Source organism: Balaenoptera acutorostrata, chromosome 12 (assembly GCF_949987535.1).
Source record: "Balaenoptera acutorostrata chromosome 12, mBalAcu1.1, whole genome shotgun sequence".
In the NCBI taxonomy this organism is placed as follows: domain Eukaryota; kingdom Metazoa; phylum Chordata; class Mammalia; order Artiodactyla; family Balaenopteridae; genus Balaenoptera; species Balaenoptera acutorostrata.
In genome coordinates this window covers 1,019,190-1,041,644 of record NC_080075.1, presented here as the reverse complement: position 1 = coordinate 1,041,644, position 22,455 = coordinate 1,019,190, and the positions used below count along the sequence as shown (strand labels likewise).

General features: G+C 38.6%; 1 protein-coding gene across 2 annotated transcripts in view; it reads left to right on the top strand.

The window, feature by feature from the left end:
- LOC102998734 (E3 SUMO-protein ligase RanBP2) overlaps positions 1-22,455 on the top strand; it is a 62,603-nt gene that overhangs the window by 2,045 nt on the left and 38,103 nt on the right. For both annotated transcript variants that reach the window (XM_057557935.1, XM_057557934.1), the window contains exons 2-7: positions 2,880-2,947; positions 4,255-4,366; positions 4,875-5,027; positions 8,935-9,165; positions 9,499-9,644; positions 11,536-11,728. In XM_057557935.1, coding sequence (XP_057413918.1) covers positions 2,880-2,947; positions 4,255-4,366; positions 4,875-5,027; positions 8,935-9,165; positions 9,499-9,644; positions 11,536-11,728 — 903 coding nt within the window. The remainder of the gene's footprint in view (positions 1-2,879; positions 2,948-4,254; positions 4,367-4,874; positions 5,028-8,934; positions 9,166-9,498; positions 9,645-11,535; positions 11,729-22,455) is intronic.

Sequence of the window (22,455 nt, the reverse complement as noted above, 5' to 3'; positions counted from 1 at the left end):
AACATACATGTGTACAGTTGACCCTTGAACAAAACAGGTTTGAACAGCACAGGTCCACTTATACGTGGGTTTATTTTCAATAAATATGTACTAGAGTACTGTGCGATCCATGGTTGGTTGAATCTGAGGGTGTGGAAACTTGGATATGGAGGAGCCAAGGTTCTGGAGGAACCGAGTGTGTATACAGAGGGCTGACTGTAAGTATATGTGGATTTTGAACTGGGCAGAGGGTCAGTGCCCCTAACCCTTGCTTTGTTCAAGGGTCAACTGTAGTTTTATTTCTTTATCTCCTGTTCCTCATTTTAGACACTTTCTACTGGCTTTCACCTTTCCTCCAGACCTGTCCACGGATGTATTTACTTTTCCCCTCCTTTTTTCAGTTCTGTTCTTGTAAATTTTAGTTAAATGAATATCTAGTGTTTATATAATTATGGTAAGGTAAATAGTTTTGCATTTAAGTCACCTTTATTGTGTAGTTTTATTTTTCCTAGAGTGAATAATAATTGCTCTATTTTTTTGGTTGGTTTAGTTTCGTATGATGTATTCCTTTTTTTTCTTTTAAATTAATTAATTTATTTTTGGCTGCATTGGGTCTTTGTTGCTGCGTGTGGGCTTTCTCTAGTTGCAGCGAGCGGGGGCTACTCTTTGTTGCAGTGTGGTGGCTTGTCTTGTTGAGGAGTGCGGGCTCTAGGCGTGCGGGCTGCAGTAGTTGTGCCTCGCGGGCTCTAGAGCGCAGGCTCAGTAGTTGTGGCTCACGGGCTTAGTTGCTCCGCGGCATGTGGATCTTCCCGGACCAGGGCTCGAACCCATGTCCCCTTCGTTGGCAGGCAGATTCATATCCAGTACGCCACCGGGGAAGCCCAGGTGTTGGATTTTGTCACATGCTTTTTTTCTTTTGGTGGCATTTGAGATGATCTTGTGGTTTATTTCTTCTGCTCTTTTAATGTGATGGATATACTTGTGTTATGCTTTTGGCAGGTGTACTGGACCCAGCTCTGCCTCCCCAAGGTGTAGAGGGGAGGGAGGTGAGTGGCACTGAGGGCTTTCCACTCACTGTACTTTTCATATCCGTTTATGTGCCAGATGTGAGTCATGCTTAACATGGTCCTCCTTGTCAGCTGATCCTCTCAAACTCATTGCCCCTTAGCTGTTGTTTGACTAGGTTAGTGAGAATCTTGGTCGTTAATTCGTACATCTCTAATTAGATGATAAGGCATTTGACTACCTTAAGAGACTCATGGTTACTCTGCCATTTATTACCTTCATTGAATTTCTTTACTCTGACATTGGATGTACTGGGCAGAAATCACATCACATCAATACCTACAGTTGCCTCTTTCAATTATGCAGTGAGACTCCTCAGGGCTGCCCCAGTTGGAGAGGTGCATTCTGGTGTTAGTCACAGGCTAGACCGTAGTATGCAAGGGGCAGATGAAGTAAAGTTGTAGAGCTGGGCAGGTGCCATGTCATGCTAGTCTTTGGGGAGAAATACGGGTATTTTCAAAGTGTAATGAAAGCCATAAAGGGACTTAAAATTTTAAAGAAAGGCACAATGTGGTTGGTCTTATGTTTTGGCGAATTAATTTTGGGAGGGAAACAGGAAGGAATTAGTCGTTTTGGTAGTCCCAGAGAGAGATCATAGCAGGCTTGTACTTTGGTAGCAGCAGTAGAGATGTAGAGAAATGGATGGATTGAGGTAACACAGAAGGTAGAACTGACAGGTCTTACTATTTTACACACAAGTTTGGAGCTCAGGAGAGCTGAGAGCCAGAGATACACATTTGAGAGTCAGCATAGTCATGGGTGAGATGGATTATGTATCCCAGATGCGATGCTCTGAGAGGGAAGAGGACTTAGGACCTACTCCTGGGGCTCTGCCAGTTGGACAGGCACAGCCTTAGGGTGCCTGTGCTTCGTGAGCTGAATCTGATTGTAGCCTTGTGAAAATGCAGGGCACTGTACATAATTGGTGAAATACGGTAAAATAGCACTCTCTCCTGCTTCTGTGCTTGTCACCCTTCCTGAACTGCAGGCTTCGTGCATGAAGACAGAGACTTAATTTCCTGCCCATTCCCCAGGTCCCAGAATGGTGCCTGGTGAATAGCAGGCACAGCGAACAAATCTAACACCTGTATTTTTAGGAATAAAATCAGTAAATGAAAACATTGCTTTGTAGGCTGCTTTTTCACTTAGTATGTTGATTTTTGTTTTTCTGTGTCCTTATATAGCTTTCAAAAATAAGATGCTTGATGGCTGTGTACTGTTATCACATGTGTGTAACATCATCTGGTGTGTCCCAGCAGGCTGGACTTTGGAGCTTATAGAAATAAAAGAGCCTGGGTGTGGACTTGGATTATTACCAGAAGAGTTCAATTTTTATTTCTGCCTCTTTAGCTCCTTGAGTGTAGAATAATGATCTGTGGAGCGGTCAGTAACTGGACCAGGGAATCCCCAGTGCCTTAATGGGTCTGAAGTACTTCGGTACTCTCCCCATAAAGGCTTACACACGGCAGGAGAAGTGAAGTCTCTCGTGTACCTCTCCTCCCCTAGAAAAGTGGGCTTCTGTCTGTTTACTTATCTGTAAAGTGAGAGAGGGGCGCCACACGGTTTCTAAGGTTTCTTGCTGATATAAATTCTTAATTTCTGATGTCATCTTGTCTTGATGTTCTTAAATTTATTTTTTTGTTTCATGAAAATTAGAAAACATGGACTCAGGACTTTTAGAACATGTGCTTTTCTACAGGCAATTTTTTTAAATCTTTTAAGTGAACAGAAATCAAATATATTAATATTAACCTTGCTAGGACAGATTTTAGCTCTTGTGAAAAATATGCAGAATTCAAAATATGATAAATAAAAGAATTCTTAATTTTTTTTAGAAGTCAATGAAAGGATTCTATTTTGCAAAGCTGTATTACGAAGCTAAAGAATATGATCTTGCTAAAAAGTAAGTACCAAACTGTAAATATGCCTTAATTTTCTAAAACCGGTGCTTTAACCTCATGTTTTTCTTTGAAATGGTTAAGTACACGTTTTTAAGCAGTTCTTCCTAAGTATGTCCTGGAAATAAGGGATTCATCACTCAGATTGGTGATAAGAACTAGTCTGGATTCCATATGCAGGTTGAGTCTAGAATGATACTTTTTGCATGCCTGCTGCTTGTTTACACCTGGGACAAGAAATCGTTTGGCATTAAACTTTCTCTAAAGATTGTCCTGGGTTAGAATAAAAAGAGAACCATGCCTATATTTTAATTTCTTCCTGGTTAGATATCTGCTGCTTTTATCAGCTGGAAAAAAAATGACAATGAATACAAAATTAAACTAATTTCTGAGCAGGAGAATAGCTTGTGTAAAAGATCTTTAATTGACTGGATAGGTGATCCTGTGAGGCTTTGTCTCACCATAGAACCAAGAAGCTTGGTGGTCTGATTTCCTGATTTATAGTGGCTTAAAGTTGGAAATTCTGAGGGAGGCAGGCTATTAAAGGCATTGATGGGAAGATGAAAATTCTGATAAGGAAAGTGTTAGCGCCTTTATTTAACTAGCAGCATTGGAGCTGTTAACCCTGTTCCTTATTAATATGACACTTTTTCCTCCAGTGTTGATCTTTGGTCTAATATCTCCTGTGATAACATTCACTGGGCCTAGAATATGCTTATTTTTAGTTGTCACTTGAGTTAAGGAATGGAAGTAACTGGCATTTGGTGGTGTAGTGCGTGATTTTTCTTCTGTGCTGTTTTAGCTGGGTACAGTCCCGTTAGATGTTATTTTCTTGTTTAAAAGGTGAATACATTCCCTTAGCTGTTATTTGGAAATTGTTGCTCTTTAGTGTTTTGCATTATGATAGTTCAAAGATATATTGTAATCACTTTCTAATTTCTGTGCAAAACTTAGTGCTATTACCAAAATGTAATAATAGAAAAAAAGTAATTTATGTGTTCATGTCTTAAGAATGGGTAGCACTAGAAAAAAAAAATTTGGTAAATGTACCATTTAATGGTAAAATGAGTATGTTGTCAACTTTGTACGTGTGCTTGTGTTTAAGTATTATCTCTTTCTTTCTGTGGATGCTTTTCAGTTATCTGCATATTCTACTTTAAGTAAATAGTGGTAGTCAACAATTAGAATAACAATACGTTAGTTTAGTGGTTGCTTGGCTTAAGATATTCTCTCAGCATATTCTCTCAGTTAAATGCAGTTCTAAATGTGATAATTTAAAGATTGTTTTTATATTATTATTATTTTTAAACAGATATATATCTACATACATTAATGTGCAAGAAAGGGATCCCAAAGCTCACAGATTTCTCGGCCTTCTTTACGAAGTGGAGGAAAACATAGAGAAAGCGGTTGAATGTTATAAGGTAAACTATATAAGATTAAAACATAGCCTTCGCACAGCCAAACACACATAATGCCCAGATTAATTTATGTAATAAATAATTCAAATATATTTTATGGATGTCTTGAAAACAAGCACTGGTATCATTGTACTATTAAGTGAAACAGCTTGAAACAGATTTTAAAGTAGTTAGCCCAGAGAATGCTGTATTTTATCATTAAGAGATTAGCGATTGTAAAAGAAGATTAACACCTATAAATTTCAAGTTTACCATGATCAGAAATGCTGTTCTTATGTGTGTGGTTCCCTCCCTCCCTCCCTTCCTTTTCTGTTTTGCGTTTACCAAATAAAAAGATAATTTTTTTAATTCATCTTCAGAAAACTTGCAGACACTTTAACAGGCTTGAAATAACATGCTGTCATTTAGAAATAGAGTTTTAATAGAGTCACTTGATAAATTTTTAATTTTTGTGTATGAAGGTATGGACTTTAGGAATCCTACTAATTTCTTAATTCTTTTTTGATATCAGCGTTCAGTGGAATTAAACCCAACACAAAAAGATCTTGTGTTGAAGATTGCAGAATTGCTCTGTAAAAATGATGTTAGTGATGGAAGAGCTAAATACTGGGTTGAAAGAGCAGCTAAACTTTTTCCAGGAAGTCCTGCAATTTATAAACTAAAGGTAAAAAATTAAGCAAAAGAAAGCATATAATAAAAGCAGTTGGGGAGAACTTAAGACACAGCTATTTCTAATATTTGGAGTTTAAATGATTTCAGTAGTAACCTTTAAACCGGTGTGTGTGGGGATGGGGAGTGTGGGAAATGGGTGAAGGGGGTCACAGGGGTACAAACCTTCAGTTACAAGATAAATAAGTTCTGGGGATGTGAAGTACAGCTTGTGACTATAGGGAACAGTACTGCACTGTGCATTTGAAAGTTGCTAAGAGTGGATCTTAAAAGTTTTCATCACAAGTAAAAGTAATTATAGCTGGGTGAGGTGATGGATGTTAACTTATTGTGGAGGCCACTTCACGGTACGTACGTTATCACAGTATGCTGTTTCATTAGGCACGAGTTTGCTTCACACATGGCATCTCATTTACCCTTTGGAATGATTAATATTTTAGGGATTTTACGGTTTGTTAGCTAGATGGTGGAGCTAAGATTAAACTGACTTCTATCTGATAAGAAATTTTTGCTTCATTGGGTGAAAATTACCCATAGGGTGACAGTTTAGAGTTATAAAGTTTTTAAAGAACTGTTATCTAAATTTGGAAAGGACTGTGTTATGGGATAGTGAGGTTTTCAAGCAAAAGTTAAAAGACAGTTTCTCTAACATAGGTAATTTCTAAAAATGATAGAAACTTGTTGCTAATATATTAACTCATTATGCTTGTTATTCTTTACTGAGTGAAATATAGTTTATTAAGTGATTCTTCTGGAGAAAGTCTTTCCAAATATACTAGGCAAACAATTTTAAGTGTATGTTGGGTCGTAACCAATATATTGGGTGGCTTGTAGGATCTTAGTTCCCTGACCAGGGATCGAACCCCGGGCCCCGGCAGTGAGAGTGCTGAGTACTAACCACTGGACCGCCAGGGAAGTCCCAGTGTACATTGTTTTTAACAGGACCCCCTCCATCCCGACTTATACATGTGTCCGATAGAATTTTTAAAACTTTTATTTTGAAATAATTATAGATTTTTCTCAGGAAGTTGCAAAGATTGTACAGAGAGGTCCTGAGTTTACTTCATCCAGCTCTCCCCAGTGGTTACCTCTTAATGTAACTATAATACAATATCACACCAGGATTTTGGCATTGGTGCAGCGTGTGTTCAGTTCTTGTTCATCTCATCACGTGTGTAAATTTGCATAACCAGCACTGCAGTCAAGAGACAGAACTGCCCCATCACCACAGGGCGTCTTTCATGCTTGCCCTTCTGTGGTCACATCCACCTCTCCTTCCCATCGTCCTTAACTTCTGCCAACTGTGAATTTGTTCTGTCTTTATAATTTTGTAATTTAAAAATGTTGTGTAAATAGAATCAGGCATCGGGTGACCTTTTGAGGTTGGCTTTTTTCATTCTGTACAATGCCCTTGAGACCCATTCAGGTTGTGTGTATCAGTAAGTAGTTGGTTCCTTCCTTTTATTGCTGAGTAGTATTTCGTCATATGGGTGTGTTCCACAGTTTAACCATTTACTTTTGAGGGAAATTTCGGTTGTTTCCAATTTTTACCTATTACAAATCTGGTATGAGCAATTGTGCACAGATTTTTAAATCAGAGGTGTTTTAAAAGCCCCTAGAGATAAATACTAGTAACATTAAGTTTTTCTCCCTGTGATAAGCACCTGGATTTTAAATATTAATCTAAAATGTTAGGTTTCCGTGTGTAGATTTCTTTACCTTATTATCTTTGTTTTATGCCTCAAACATAATTTCCGTATTGGCCATGACAGTCCATTCCATTGTGACGTTACGGACCATGTATAAATGGGAGGGGATTATTCTTCTTGCAGTGTAACCAAAAGTTAAATGTTTCTGAAGCGTCCTGATTTTCTTTAATGACTCTTTAAAGACAGTGTTGTCTAAAACTAAATCTTAGGTCAGATTTTCCCCCCCATCTTTTGGAATAGAAATCCATGAGATTTGTAACTATTTAGCAAAGTAATTCTATTTCTCCTAAAATTGAGGCTTACTTACAGTAAATAGTTTTTTGGCATTTCTTTAATGAACAAAACTACTCAATATTATTAATGAGAGAGCTTTTTCTCTTGGGTATGGGAGCAGAATTTTTTTTTTTTTAATATTTATTTATTTACTTATTTGGTTGCACCGGGTCTTAGTTGCGGCTCACGGGCTCCTTAGTTGTGGCTGGCAGGCTCCTTTAGTTGCAGCTCGCCAGCTCCTTAGTTGTGGCATGCGAACTCTTAGTTGCAGCATGCATGTGGGATCTAGTTCCCTGACCAGGGATCAAACCTGGGCCCCCTGCATTGGGAGCGCGGAGTCTTAACTACTGCGCCACCAGGGAAGTCCCGAGAGTAGAATTTTTGAAAAGCATCCATAATGGTGTTGATCTTCTACTTACTTATTTTTAAACATATAATTGAAGTCTAGGGCTTTTTTGCAGTTATAGACACACCAAGTGTAAGTTACAGAACTTATCCAGGAGGAGAGAGATTGGTGAGGGAGAAAGGGCACTAATGGCGAGCATGGTCTGCGAGGCGGCAGGGTGGGGAGGTGAGCGCAGGAAGGTAGAGTGGAGCTTAGAGGTGATGGCTTCCATTTTCTCCGCGGGGGATGAGGTGTGATCATAAGTTGAAAGTGAGGGTTGGAGGAAAGAGGAGTATGAAGTGAACTCTTCAGGGAATGGAGAAAGTGCGTTTATTAGAAGTAAAGTAGGGCTTTATTTTTTCTAGGCATTACCAGTTTGGCAGTTTGAGATTGTGCAAGTAAACCAATTAGCTTGCTTGTGATTTCCCAAATTCCCGAATGCCCTGCACTCACTTGTTCATCTGTTAGTGTATGGGCGCAGAGAAAGCAGGTGGCGGGGTCTCCAGGAAAGGTGGAGGGAGTTAATTGAAGGCATCTGTAAGTAAGGAGTAATTGTGGATATTGGGACTGTGGCATTTCAGCTTGACATGGAAGGAAAGTGTATGTGTGTATTTCATGGAAAATTAAAACTTGGTGATGTCAGTGTACTGAACGCTTTTCATGTGGTAGAGGCAAAGAGGTGTGGCAATGAGGGTATGTGAGCCCCAGTGAGGTGGGAAAATGAGAGGGTGTGGCGGTCTGAGCGCTTTGATCAAAATACAGATTTTGCCAAATGGATGGCTGAGGCTGGAGTGTGGAGCAGTGGAGATGAGGTCGTTAAAGAGCAGAATGGCCAAGCTATTATGTGTCTTGTGCACTTCTCAGTTGCCACGGACAGTGGCAGTTGTTAGGGATAAAGGAGGACGGTTCTATTCCAGTTACTGATGAGGGGGGACCGGGAGGAGTAGCCGGATAGCAAGTCCTTTAGAAAACAGAGTTAGGAGCAGGGATGTGGGGGTGGGGCGGGGACATGGTCTGGTGGTGACGCCGGGAGACCCCCACCTCCTCTACTTGTGCATAGGCTAGCAGAGAAGTGATGGCAGCTGTCTTGGAATGGGACCCCATTCAGAAAGGCCAGAAGGTGAAGACTTTGAGAAGATAGAGCAGTAGGAGCTCCACAGTGGGAGCAGAGGGGGCAGGGATGGGTCAGCCTTAGGGAGATGCAGAGCACATTGAGGGTGAGGACCCTGATGGCAACGGTTCCTGGGAGGCTAGGCTTCTGGCAGTGCCCGGAGTGTGCAGGGACGCGGGCCGGTCGTCCTGGCACGCTCTGAGGTGAGCATGGGCAGCCACTGCTGCTGTGTCATCCCAGGTGTTTCTCCCCATGTACATTTCTTGAGGTTTAGCTTCTGGGCTGGAAGTGACTCTGAGGGGCTAATGAGGTATGTAGAGTGGGAATTTACTAAAGCCAGACGCAGTGGGATGATGCTCCTAGGAGCCATGATGTGTTTGAAGTTGCACAGATGTTTCTCTAATTCACGGTTCTTTAAAAATAGGAGCAGCTTTTAGATTGTAAAGGTGAAGATGGATGGAATAAACTTTTCGACTTGATTCAGTCAGAACTTTATGCAAGACCTGATGATGTCCACATGAACATCCGACTAGTAGAGCTGTATCGCTCGAACAATAGACTGAAGGATGCTGTGGCCCACTGCCACCAGGCAGAGAGAAACACAGCCTTGCGTTCAAGTTTAGAGTGGAATTCCTGTGTTGTACAGACCCTTAAGGTGGGTAAAAACTGTTGGGTCTCACACTTCTTTATGGACAGTTACCATATATCCCTTTGTATTTAAGCGCTGCCTTCCAAGACCTAAATTTCTTTCATTTATGTATAGCAACTGTGAAATGAGATATTTACTAGCATGATTTCAATTTATAATGGGTGGATTGGAGAAATAAATATGAGAAATACGTTTATATATTTTTTGTTTTTATAGGCTGATTTAAAATCGACATGGTTTTACAGCATAGGAATGGGCAAAGGAATTTGTAGGCATAAAGCACTCAGTTTTGTAACACATGATAAAGTTTTGTAACTTGGAGTTCTTTTTGCAAAATAGGAATATCTGGAATCTTCACAGTGTTTGGAGTCTGATAAAAGTAACTGGCGAGCAACCAATCAGGACTTACTTCTAGCCTATGCTAACCTTATGCTTCTCACGCTGTCCACGAGAGATGTGCATGAGAGCAGGCAATTACTGGAGAGGTATGTTGACCTACGGAAAGAGTACTTCGGTGTCAACTACAGATTTTCTGTTTGTGGTAATTCCATTCGTTGGTCTAAACATCTTAATGGCATTATTTTTTCTGTAATATATCCAGAGGTAATAGTTAACATAATGAACTACTTAGTAGGAATCTTCTTTTGTGGGGATATTGTAATTGGTTTTGTGTGACTTTGATTTCTAGAGAACTGTATTACTGCTTAGGCTTTATTAAGTTATAGTTAAATCTTTAGTTTTGACATACTTAATAAAGAGTTGAGCCTGAAAATGAATGTTCTAACTGCTGTTCCATATTTTGTTTCAAAAACAATGATACAATCTTGATTGAAAATCAGAGAATAAACTTCATTTGTCAGATATTCTAGTATAAGCTGTTAACGTGACTGATATTTCAGAAAACAGTGTTTTAGCTTAGAAACAAGATAACTAAAATGTAATACATGATTTTTCTGTTTTCCACGTTTTAATTTTGAGGACCAGTATCTCCACTTGATTAAAATAAATTCCAGTGAACAGAAACATCACTTGGATTTGTGTGTTAGTTTAGAGTAGGGGTTGACTAGAGCTTGTGGGCTAAACAAGGCTTACAGCCTGATTGTATGAATAAAGTTCTCCTGGACACAGCCATGCTCATTGTTGTGTGTTATCTATGGCTGCTTACACACTGCAGTGGTAGAACTGAGCACTTGCGACAGAGGTGGTGTGCCTGCAAAGCCACATTAGTATGTGGCCCTTTATAGGAAAAGTTTGACATTCCCTGGTTTACACTCTCCATTTGTCTGAAAAGTAATTCTTTTCACTGAAGTGTAGAGGTAGTTTTCTTGAGGAAGTACTTAGTGTCTTAACATGGGTAGGGTGAGGGAGTATCCAAAAAAAACTAAATTGAACTTTTAGATCATTTTAGAAAATATTTAGGTTTTTTTGTTTTTTTTATTTTGGTGTGGTTATATACTTAAAGACTTGGTTACATGAGGAAATGCAGGAGAAAGAGACAATTTTTTAGTAGTACTAAAAAAAAGTTTTAACTTCATGGATCCCTAGGAGGGGTGTTAAGACCCTCTAGGGCAGCAGTCCCCAACCCTTTTGGCGTCAGGGACTGGTTTCGTGGAAGACAGTTTTTTCCAGGGACTGGGGGTGGGGCGGGGGCGGGGACGGGGAGGGTGGGGTTGGGGGGCGGTTCAGGCAGTGATGCGAGCCATAGGGAGCCGCAGGTGCAGCTTCGCTCCCCTCCTGCCGTGCGGCCCGGTTCCTAACAGGCTGCAGACCTGTATTGGCACGAGGCCTGGGTTTGGGGACCCCTGCTCTAGGGGTTCCAGGAACTCACCTGCTAGAAGAAATACCTGTTGTTCATGTTTCTTATAATCTACTTTAAAATCATCCTTCACATTTCTATTGTGTTTGCTTTTGATTTTCTTACAAAATGAAGATTCTGAGAACCATTAGGATTCAAAAGCATTAATTAGTACATAGATTACAAATAATAGTGAGAAATATAATTTATTTAACTCTGTAGTTATGTATATAGTAAGAAGAGCAGTTATGGCATTGATAATGCACATATTTTATTTACTTATAATTTGAAAATGGCATGTTTAATTTGAGAAATTTCAACTTTGAATTAAATAACAAAACCATATGGAGAAGATGTTTTGGAATAAGACATTCTAGAGGTTAAGCTTGAAGTATAGGAAGTGTGTGGAATAACAATAAGCACTAGATGATTTGTAATTCATAAAACAGAATATGGATTATTGAGAGAATGTGGAAGATGAAGCTTGAAATAAATTGTTTTATTTTATTTTGAATTAAATAATGAAACTGATTATTCACAATGCAGTAGTTTAATGCATGTTTATTACTTTAATATTACAGTTTTGATAGTGCTCTTCAGTCTGTGAAACCTTGTGTGGGTGGAAATGATGAACTCTCAGCTACTTTCTTCGAAGTGAGAGGACATTTCTACATGCATGCTGGTTCTCTGCTTTTGAAGATGGGTCAGCATAGTGACGTGCAGTGGCGAGCGCTCTCTGAGCTGGCTGTGTTGTGCTATCTCATAGCCTTTCAGGTAATCCACTCCCAGTTTTGCATGCAATTGACATTTCAGTGAGACTTTGTTGTATTTCACATGGAGGTGTGTCCTGGTACATAATGAAAATATGGGTAAATATGTAAAATTAAGATGAAATAGTTACTTTGATGGGTGAAGAATAACAAGATTTATACAGTACTGGTGAGGCTGGTGAAACAGGTACATTGATGCGTTGCTGGTGGCAGTTGGCATTGCTATGGCTTTTTGGAAGATCAGTTTGAAGCATTTGATCTTTTTACTCTGCCATTTCTGGGAACCTGTAGTATGGAAATAGTCTCAAGTATGGATAAAACTTCATTCAAAAAGATACGCATAACTTGGACGAAAAACTAAGTAAGTAAATTTTGAGGTATGGTTGCGTAAGCTATGATAGAAGAATGTGTTTACCACACGCATTTCAACATGTTAATTGGAAACATACATATGTAATATGTATACAACATTAATAGTATATTTAATGTATAGCAGTATACTTACTCATCTTTGGAAACATGAAACTTCTTTATACATAGAACGTGACATGAAGAAAATACGCCAAAATTTTTTTTTTTTTTTTTTTTCCACACACACACACTGTATTTTATTTTTACAAGAGATAAATAGACTGACACCAAGCATTGTACATGGATGACCACAACAAAAGCAACAATGATTGCAATTACCAAACATGAAACACACTCATACTATGTCATAATATTGACATTCAGTCCAGTAATCCTCCACTGTAACAGCTCCTTTACTTTGCAGTGAAAATTGATTTGTATATTCTTTGCCCCTGAGTCCTTGTGGGATTTTTTTTTTTTTTAATTCAGACAGAAAGTCACAAAAATTATACTCATCCTCATCAGTTCACTCAGTCCCATGTAATTAATTTTTTTTTTCATCTTGATCTTTTGTTAGCACTTTTATGAGTTCATCAGTTTTTCATTAGAGTTCTGAAAATGCTTATTCATTCAGTTCAGCAGTACAGTCAGTTACCAGAAACCTGTACTTGTCAGAGTCTTTTCCATGAATTTCTTGAAGATGAAACCCTTTTATAGGAACATACTTGCAAAATCATCAGAGTACACCCAGAACTGTCTGTAAATGACAGAAGACTTAAAAATGACCATGGTTAAAGATTTGATGAAAGTTCATAATAATGCAGTTGACAAGAAAATTAGTTATCTGAGATATACATTTTAAAGTAATAACTAGGATTATTACTTATAACCTTATACCAGAACATATAAGATTTTTAGAAGTTTCCTGTAATGTCTGAAACATTTATATTAACATATTTCCATACATATTTCCATACAAATACAAATATAAGATTTTTAGAAATTTCATGTAATGTCTGAAACATTTATATTAACATATTTCCATACATATTTCCATACAAATACAAATATAACATTTTTAGAAATTTCATGTAATGTCTGAAACATTTATATTAACATATTTCCATACAAATAACCCAATGAAAGTTTAGTATTAGTTGTTTTGTTTGTTTTTTTATACTGCAGGTTCTTATTAGGCATCAGTTTTATACACATCAGTGTATACATGTCAATCCCAATCGCCCAATTCAGCACACCACCATCCCCACCTCACCGCAGTTTTCCCCCCTTGGTGTCCATATGTCCATTCTCTACATCTGTGTCTCAACTTCTGCCCTGCAAACTGGCTCATCTGTACCATTTTTCTAGGTTCCACATACATGCATTAATATACGATATTTGTTTTTCTCTTTCTGACTTACTTCACTCTGTATGACAGTCTCTAGATCCATCCACGTCTCAACAAATGACTCAATTTCATTCCTTTTTATGGCTGAGTAATATTCCATTGTATATATGTACACAACTTCTTTATCCATTCGTCTGTTGATGGGCATTTAGGTTGCTTCCATGACCTGGCTATTGTAAATAGTGCTGCAATGAACATTCGGGTGCATGTGTCCTTTTGAATTATGGTTTTCTCTGGGTATATGCCCAGTAGTGGGATTGCTGGGTCATATGGTAATTCTATTTTTAGTTTTTTAAGGAACCTCCATATTGTTCTCCATAGTGGCTGTATCAATTTACATTCCCACCAACAGTGCAAGAGGGTTCCCTTTTCTCCACACCCTCTCCAGCATTTGTTGTTTGTAGATTTTCTGATGATGCCCATTCTAACAGGAGTGAGGTGATACCTCATTGTAGTTTTGATTTGCATTTCTCTAATAATTAGTGATGTTGAGCATCTTTTCATGTGCTTCGTGGCCGTCTGTATGTCTTCTTTGGAGAAATGTCTATTTAGGTCTTCTGCCCATTTTTGGATTGGGGTGTTTGTTTCTTTGATATTGAGCTGAATGAGCTGTTTATATATTTTGGAGATTAATCCTTTGTCAGTTGATTCATTTGCAAATATTTTCTCCCATTCTGAGGGTTGTCTTTTTGTCTTGTTTATGGTTTCCTTTGCTGTGCAAAAGCTTTGTAGTTTCATTAGGTCCCACTTGTTTATTTTTGTTTTTATTTCCATTACTCTAGGAGGTGGATCAAAAAAGATCTTGCTGTGATTTATGTCAAAGAGTGTTCTTCCTATGTTTTCCTCTAAGAGTTTTATAGTGTCCAGTCTTATATTTAGGTCTCTAATCCATTTTGAGTTTATTTTTGTGTATGGTGTTAGGGAGTATTCTAATTTCATTCTTTTACATGTAGCTGTCCAGTTTTCCCAGCACCACTTATTGAAGAGACTGTCTTTTCTCCATTGTATATCTTTGCCTCCTTTGTCATAGATTAGTTGACCATAGGTGCGTGGGTTAATCTCTGGGCTTTCTATCTTGTTCCATTGATCTATGTTTCTGTTTTTGTGCCAGTACCATATTGTCTTGATTACTGTAGCTTTGTAGTATAGTCTGAAGTCAGGGAGTCTGATTCCTCCAGCTCCATTTTTTTGCCTCAAGACTGCTTTGGCTATTCGGAGTCTTTTGTGTCTCCATACAAATTTTAAGATGATTTGTTCTAGCTCCGTAAAAAATGCCATTGGTAATTTGATAGGGATTGCATTGAATCTGTAGATTGCTTTGGGTAGTATACTCATTTTCACAATGTTGATTCTTCCAATCCAAGAACATGGTATATCTCTCCATCTATTTGTATCATCTTTAATTTCTTTCATCAGTGTCTTATAGTTTTCTGCATACAGGTCTTTTGTCTCCCTAGGTAGGTTTATTCCTAGGTATTTTATTTTTTTTGTTGCAATGGTAAATGGGAGTGTTTCCATAATTTCTCTTTCAGATTTTTCATCATTAGTGTATAGGAATGCAAGAGATTTCTGTGCATTAATTTTGTAACCTGCAACTTTACCATATTCATTAATTAGCTCTAGCAGTTTTCTGGTGGCAGTTTTAGGATTCTCTATGTATAGTATCATGTCATCCGCAAACAGTGACAGTTTTACTTCTTCTTTTCCAATTTGTATTCCTTTTATTTCTTTTTCTTCTCTGATTGCCGTGGCTAGGACTTCCAGAACTATGTTGAATAATAGTGGTGGGAGTGGACATCCTTGTCTCGTTCCTGATCTTAGAGGAAATGCTTTCAGTTTTTCACCATTGAGAATGATGTTTGCTGTGGGTTTGTCATATATGGCCTTTATTATGTTGAGGTAGGTTCCCTCTATGCCCACTTTCTGGAGAGTTTTTATCAGAAATGGGTGTTGAATTTTGTCAAAAGCTTTTTCTGCATCTATTGAGATGATCATATGGTTTTTATTCTTCAATTTGTTAATATGGTGTATCACATTGATTGATTTGCGTATATTGAAGAATCCTTGCATCCCTGGGATAAATCCCACTTGATCGTGGTGTATGATCCTTTTAATGTGTTGTTGGATTCTGTTTGCTAGTATTTTGTTGAGGATTTTTGCATCTATATTCATCAGTGATATTGGTCTGTAATTTTCTTTTTTTGTAGTGTCTTTGTCTGGTTTTGGTATCAGGGTGATGGTGGCCTCATAGAATGAGTTTGGGAGTGTTCCTTCTTCTGCAATTTTTTGGAAGAGTTTGAGAAGGATGGGTGTTAGCTCTTCTCTAAATGTTTGATAGAATTCACCTGTGAAGCCATCTGGTCCTGGACTTTTGTTTGTTGGAAGATTTTTAATCACAGTTTCAATTTCATTACTTGTGATTGGTCTGTTGATATTTTCTGTTTCTTCCTTATTCAGTCTTGGAAGTTTATACCTTTCTAAGAATTTGTCCATTTCTTCCAGGTTGTCCATTTTATTGGCATAAAGTTGCTTGTAGTAGTCTCTTAGGATGTTTTGTATTTCTGCGGTGTCTGTTGTAACTTCTCCTTTTTCGTTTCTGATTTTATTGATTTGAGTCCTCTCCCTCTTTTTCTTGATGAGTCTGGCTAATGGCTTATCAATTTTGTTTATCTTCTCAAAGAACCAACTTTTAGTTTTATTGATCTTTGCTATTGTTTTCTTTGTTTCTATTTCATTTATTTCTGCTCTGATCTTTATGATTTCTTTCCTTCTGCTAACTTTGGGTTTTGTTTGTTCTTCTTTCTCTAGTTTCTTTAGGTGTAAGGTTAGATTGTTTACTTGAGATTTTTCTTGTTTCTTTAGGTAGGCTTGTATAGCTATAAACTTCCCTCTTAGAACCGCTTTTGCTGCATCCCATAGGTTTTGGGTCGTCGTGTTTTCATTGTCATTTGTCTCTAGGTATTTTTTTATTTCCTGTTTGATTTCTTCAGTGATCTCTTGGTTATTTAGTAACGTATTGTTTAGCCTCCATGTGTTTGTCTTTTTTACGTTTTTTTCCCTGTAATTCATTTCTAATCTCATAGCGTTGTGGTCAGAAAAGATGCTTGATATGATTTCAATTTTCTTAAATTTACTGAGGCTTGATTTGTGACCCAAGATGTGATCTATCCTGGAGAATGTTCCGTGCGCACTTGAGAAGAACGTGTAATCTGCCGTTTTTGGATGGAATGTCCTATATATATCAATTAAATCTATCTGGTCTATTGTGTCATTTAAAGCTTGTGTTTCCTTATTTATTTTCATTTTGGATGATCTGTCCATTGGTGTAAGTGAGGTGTTAAAGTCCCCCACTATTATTGTGTTACTGTCGATTTCCTCTTTTATAGCTGTTAGCAGTTGCCTTATGTATTGAGGTGCTCCTATGTTGGGTGCATATATATTTATAATTGTTATATCTTCTTCTTGGATTGATCCCTGGATCATTATGTAGTGTCCTTCCTTGTCTCTTGTAACATTCTTTATTTTAAAGTCTATTTTATCTGATATTAGTATAGCTACTCCAGCTTTCTTTTGATTTCCATTTGCATGGAATATCTTTTTCCATCCCCTCACTTTCAGTCTGTATGTGTCCCTAGGTCTGAAGTGGGTCTCTTGTAGACAGCATATATATGGGTCTTGTTTTTGTATCCATTCAGCCAGTCTATGTCTTTTGGTTGGGGCATTTAATCCATTCACATTTAAGGTAATTATCGATATGTATGTTCCTATGACCATTTTCTTAATTGTTTTGGGTTTGTTTTTGTAGGTCCTTTTCTTCTCTTGTGTTTCCCACTTAGAGAAGTTCCTTTAGCATTTGTTGTAGAGCTGGTTTGGTGGTGCTGAATTCTCTTAGCTTTTGCTTGTCTGTAAAGCTTTTGATTTCTCCATCGAATCTGAATGAGATCCTTGCCGGGTAGAGTAATCTTGGTTGTAGGTTCTTCCCTTTCATCACTTTAAGTATATCATGCCACTCCCTTCTGGCTTGCAGAGTTTCTGCTGAGAAATCAGCTGTTAACCTTATGGGAGTTCCCTTGTATGTTATTTGTCGTTTTTCCCTTGCTGCTTTCAGTAATTTTTCTTTGTCTTTAATTTTTGCCACTTTGATTACTATGTGTCTCGGCGTGTTTCTCCTTGGGTTTATTCTGTATGGGACTCTCTGCGCTTCCTGGACTTGGGTGGCTATTTCCTTTCCCATGTTAGGGAAGTTTTCGACTATAATCTCTTCAAATATTTTCTCTGGTCCTTTCTCTCTCTCTTCTCCTTCTGGGACCCCTATAATGCGAATGTTGTTGCGTTTAATGTTGTCCCAGAGGTCTCTTAGGCTGTCTTCATTTCTTTTCATTCTTTTTTCTTTAGTCTGTTCTGCAGCAGTGAATTCCACCATTCTGTCTTCCAGGTCACTTATCCGTTCTTCTGCCTCAGTTATTCTGCTATTGATTCCTTCTAGTGTAGTTTTCATTTCAGTTATTGTATTGGTCATCTCTGTTTGTTTGTTCTTTAATTCTTCTAGGTCTTTGTTAATCATTTCTTGCATCTTCTCAATCTTTGCCTCCATTCTTATTCCGAGGTCCTGGATCATCTTCACTATCATTATTCTGAATTCTTTTTCTGGAAGGTTGCCTATCTCCACTTCATTTAGTTGTTTTTCTGGGGTTTTTTCTTGTTCCTTCATCTGGTACATAGCCCTCTGCCTTTTCATCTTCTCTGTCTTTCTGTAACTGTGGTTTTTGGACCACAGGCTGCAGGATTGTAGTTTTTCTTGCTTCTGTTGTCTGCCCTCTGGTGGTTGAGGCTATCTAAGAGGCTTGATGGGAGGCTCTGGTGGTGGGTAGAGCTGACTGTTGCTGTGGCGGTCAGAGCTCAGTAAAACCTTAATCCTCTTGACTGTTGATGGGTGGGGCTGGGTTCCCTCCCTGTTGCTGTGGCGGTCAGAGCTCAGTAAAACCTTAATCCACTTGACTGTTGATGGGTGGGGCTGGGTTCCCTCCCTGTTGGTTGTTTTGCCTGAGGCAACCCAACACTGGAGCCTACCCGTGCTCTTTGGTGGGGTTAATGGCAGACTCTGGGAGGGCTCACGCCAAGGAGAACTTCCCAGGACCTCTGCTGCCAGTGTCCTTATCCCCACGGTGAAACAGAGCCACCACTTGCCTCTGCAGGAGACCCCCCAACACCAGCAGGTACGTCTGGTTCAGTCTCCCCCAGGGTCACTGCTCCTTCCCCTGGGTCCCGATGCACACATTACTTTGTGTGTGCCCTCCAAGAGTGGGGTCTCTGTTTCCCCCAGTCCTGTCACAGTCCTGCAATCAATTCCCACTAGACTTCAAAGTCTGATTCTCTAGGAATTCCTCCTCCCATTGCCGGACCCCCAGGTTGGGAAACCTGAGGTGGGGCTCAGAACCTTCACTCCAGTGGGTGGACTTCTGTGGTATAAGTGTTCGCCAGTCTGTGAGTCACCCACCCAGCAGTTATGGGATTTGATTTTACTCTGATTGCGCCCCTCCTACCGTCTCACTGTGGCTTCTCCTCTGTCCTTGGACATGGGGTATCCTCCTTGGTGAAGTCCAGGGTCTTCCTGTCAATGATTGTCCAGCAGCCAGTTGTGATTCTGGAGCTCTCGCAAGAGGGAGTGAGTGCACGTCCTTCTACTCCGCCATCTTGGTTAATCTCAATACGCCAAAATATTAACCATTATTTTTAGATGATGAGATGCTGGCTCTTATCCCTTCCCTAATTCATTTTTGTAGTTTTAATGTTTTCTTTAGTGAGCTTGTAGTAATTCTGAAGTGAAAAGAGATGAGTAGTCTTCCAAAAAATGAATTAAGCCCAGCTTGTAAAAATTACTGTTAGCTTGGAGAATAATCTTTTGCCTGAGAGAAAGAAAAAGGGGTTCACTACAGATTTACTTTTAGGGAATGTTCCTCCTTCTAGTTCATATTACCTAGATCTTTTAAAAACCTGTTGATATGTGGTCCACAGTGCTACGGTATGCTCAGTGGAAGCACTTTGGTTCATAAGGAATATGTTTTAGTGGAAATTAGTGAAGTTAATGAAGTTTGCTAATTTATATAAGCACTAAAAGGTACTTATGATTAATATTTTTACAGAATCCTCAAGTAGTTGACAGTTTTCTTATTTTTAATGGAAACTAAAATGTATTAAATTTTTAAAAAATGTGTATTTTTAAGTTAACACACAGTCAACCATTCTAAACATTGACCTTTTTAAAATTGCAGCATAGTTGATGTACAGTATTGAATAAGTTACAGGTATATAATATAGTGAGTCACCATTTTTAAAGGTTATACTCCCTTTATAGTTATTGTGAAATATTGGCTCTATTCCCTGTGTTGTACAGTATATCCTTGTAGCTCATTTTATACACAACAGTTTGCACCTCTTAACCCCCCACCAATACCTTGCCCCTCCCTCCTTCCCTCTCCCCACTGGTAACCACTAGTTTGTTCTATATATCTGTGAGTCTTTCTTTTTTCTTGTATTCATTAGTTTATTGTATTAAACTTTGACCTTTTTAAATAGTAAAAACTAAATCTCCCTCTTAATTGATTGTGTGAGGCTAACTTTTTTAATGGTAGGGTTTTCAGACCCTTGCTCAGGGGACTGCTGTAGTTCTAGTGAGTCCAGGTAGTCCCCCGCTTATGATTGTCCAACTTACAGATTTTCAACTTTACAACGGTGTGAAAGTGCTACGCATCCGGTACAAACTGTACTTTGAATGTTGATCTTTTCCTGGGCTGGCGATACGTGGTACATACTCTCCTGTGATGCTGGGCAGTGGCAGCAGGCTGCACCCCCCATCTGTCACACAACCATGAGGACTTACAGCCATCTGTACCCAGACAACAACAGTCCTGCTTTTCATTTTTAGTACAGTATTCAGTCAATCACATGAGATATTCAACACTTTATAATAAATGGGCTTTTTGCATTAGATGAGTTTGCCCGACTGTAGGCTAATGTAAGTGCTCTGAGCATGTTGAAGGTAGGTGAGGCTAAGCTGTGATGTTTGGTAGGTCAGGTGTATTAAATGCATTTCAACTTAGGATATTGTCAACTTACGGGTTTATTGGGGCATAACCCCATTGTAAGTTGAGGAAGAGCTGCGTGTCTGTGTTTCAGCTAGGCTTTAAGCAAATTCTCTTTTGAAACCTTTTCTTTGGCCGCACTGTGCAGCTTGCGGGATCTTGGTTCCCTGACCAGGGATTGAACCGGGGCCCTCGGCAGTGAAAGCGCCGAGTCCTAACCACTGGACTGCCAGGGAATTCCCTCTTTTGAAATCTTTTAATTAAGATGAGGAAGTGTTGATTTGAGATGATGTGACTGAGTACATTCATAACTAATTTACTGGTCCCAAATGATAGCGGTTGAGTAGTTCTGGAAAAGGTGCCAGTTTTATGAATTGAGGTCAGTTTGAAAGCAAAAAGAATTATGTCACATTTTGTTTCTTATTTTCTGTGGTCTTCAACATCTATCTATAGATGACTAAGTTTGGCTTCATGCTTAAAAAACTTCTGGGTAAAAGCATAGGTCAAACTAATGTTTCTAAAATTCAAAATCGGAAGTTTTTAGGTTCATAAGTAATATATTTATTTTGAAAAATTATCTTTGGAAAGGTGGTTATATTCACATGGTTTCATATTGTAGTGGCATGTAAGAATATACAGTGAAAACTCCTTCCTGTGTCTGTTCCTTAGTCATTTACTTCTCTTCCCTGGAGGAACTAATGTCATTAGCTTCTTATGAGTTCTTCAAGAAATGTTTTATGCACGCACACTCTTCTTAGAAAATACAGAAAGAAGAAATTCTGTACATTCTATTTATTTTACTTTATTTCCATGAAATATATCTTGATGATATTTCCATATCAGCCCAGAAAACATAGCATGAGTACAGCACCCTCATTTGTTCTGACGTTTGCATGTTATTTCATTCTATGGATGTACCATAGATTGGGTTTCTTTAAACCAGTGCCCTAAAACCACGATACCAGGTTTTACTTTTTTGCTATGCTACTTCAAAATAATTCTGCAATGACTAATTTATGCCATTTCACATGTGAAAATGTGCGGGTGGAATAAATTCTTGAGAGAAGAATGGCAGGATCAAAGTGTATCTATGCATATATAAGTTTTAGAGCTATTGCCAAATTTCTAGCCTCACAGAGGTTGTACCAAATTATACTCCCACTACCAATTTAAGAAAGTCATTAGAGGTTTAACAGCAGTTACACCCACCATCCATATAGTTAAGTTTTAGGATATCTCCAGTAAGTGTTCATTGTCTGGAACTGAACATTTTCAGTGATGGACATTTGCTACTTTTCGAGAAAGCCTGTTGCGTTTTTGGATAATTTGGTTCTTGGTGCTTCCTTATATGGAGTAAAAATATTTCTCAAGCTGCTACCCATTGGTGATATTTTTCTTTTGGTGCTATTAAAAAGTCTAGCCCTTCTTTTACAAGGTAATTTTCCTAATATCTGAAGGCAGCTGTCTTTTTTTCACCATTCTGTTTATTCATAATTGTTCCAGCTCTTCTTCATAGGATATGGCTTGGAGCCCTTTTACTCTCTTGGTTGTCCCAGTTATCCCAGTGGTATCTCAGATATTCTCTGGAAATGTGCTGTCCACAGTGTGGCATTTCCAAGTATGGGTCCACCAGTGCCAGGTCATGGAGAGCTGTCATCTCTTCCACTGCTCTCATTCTGTTTATGCAGGGTAGAAAAGGTCTCTAACCAAGTACTCCCGTTTGCCCAACTGTAACTTGAATGTGCTTTTAGTAGAAAGTAGTTTCTCAGAAGTGCTCTTTGTAGGCATCTTTTATAGATTACCTAAATTCCTTGGTTCCGAGTGTTTTGCAGTTAGATTTCCAACTCTGTTTAACATTGGCTAACTGTTTATTCTTTATCGAAAAAGTAC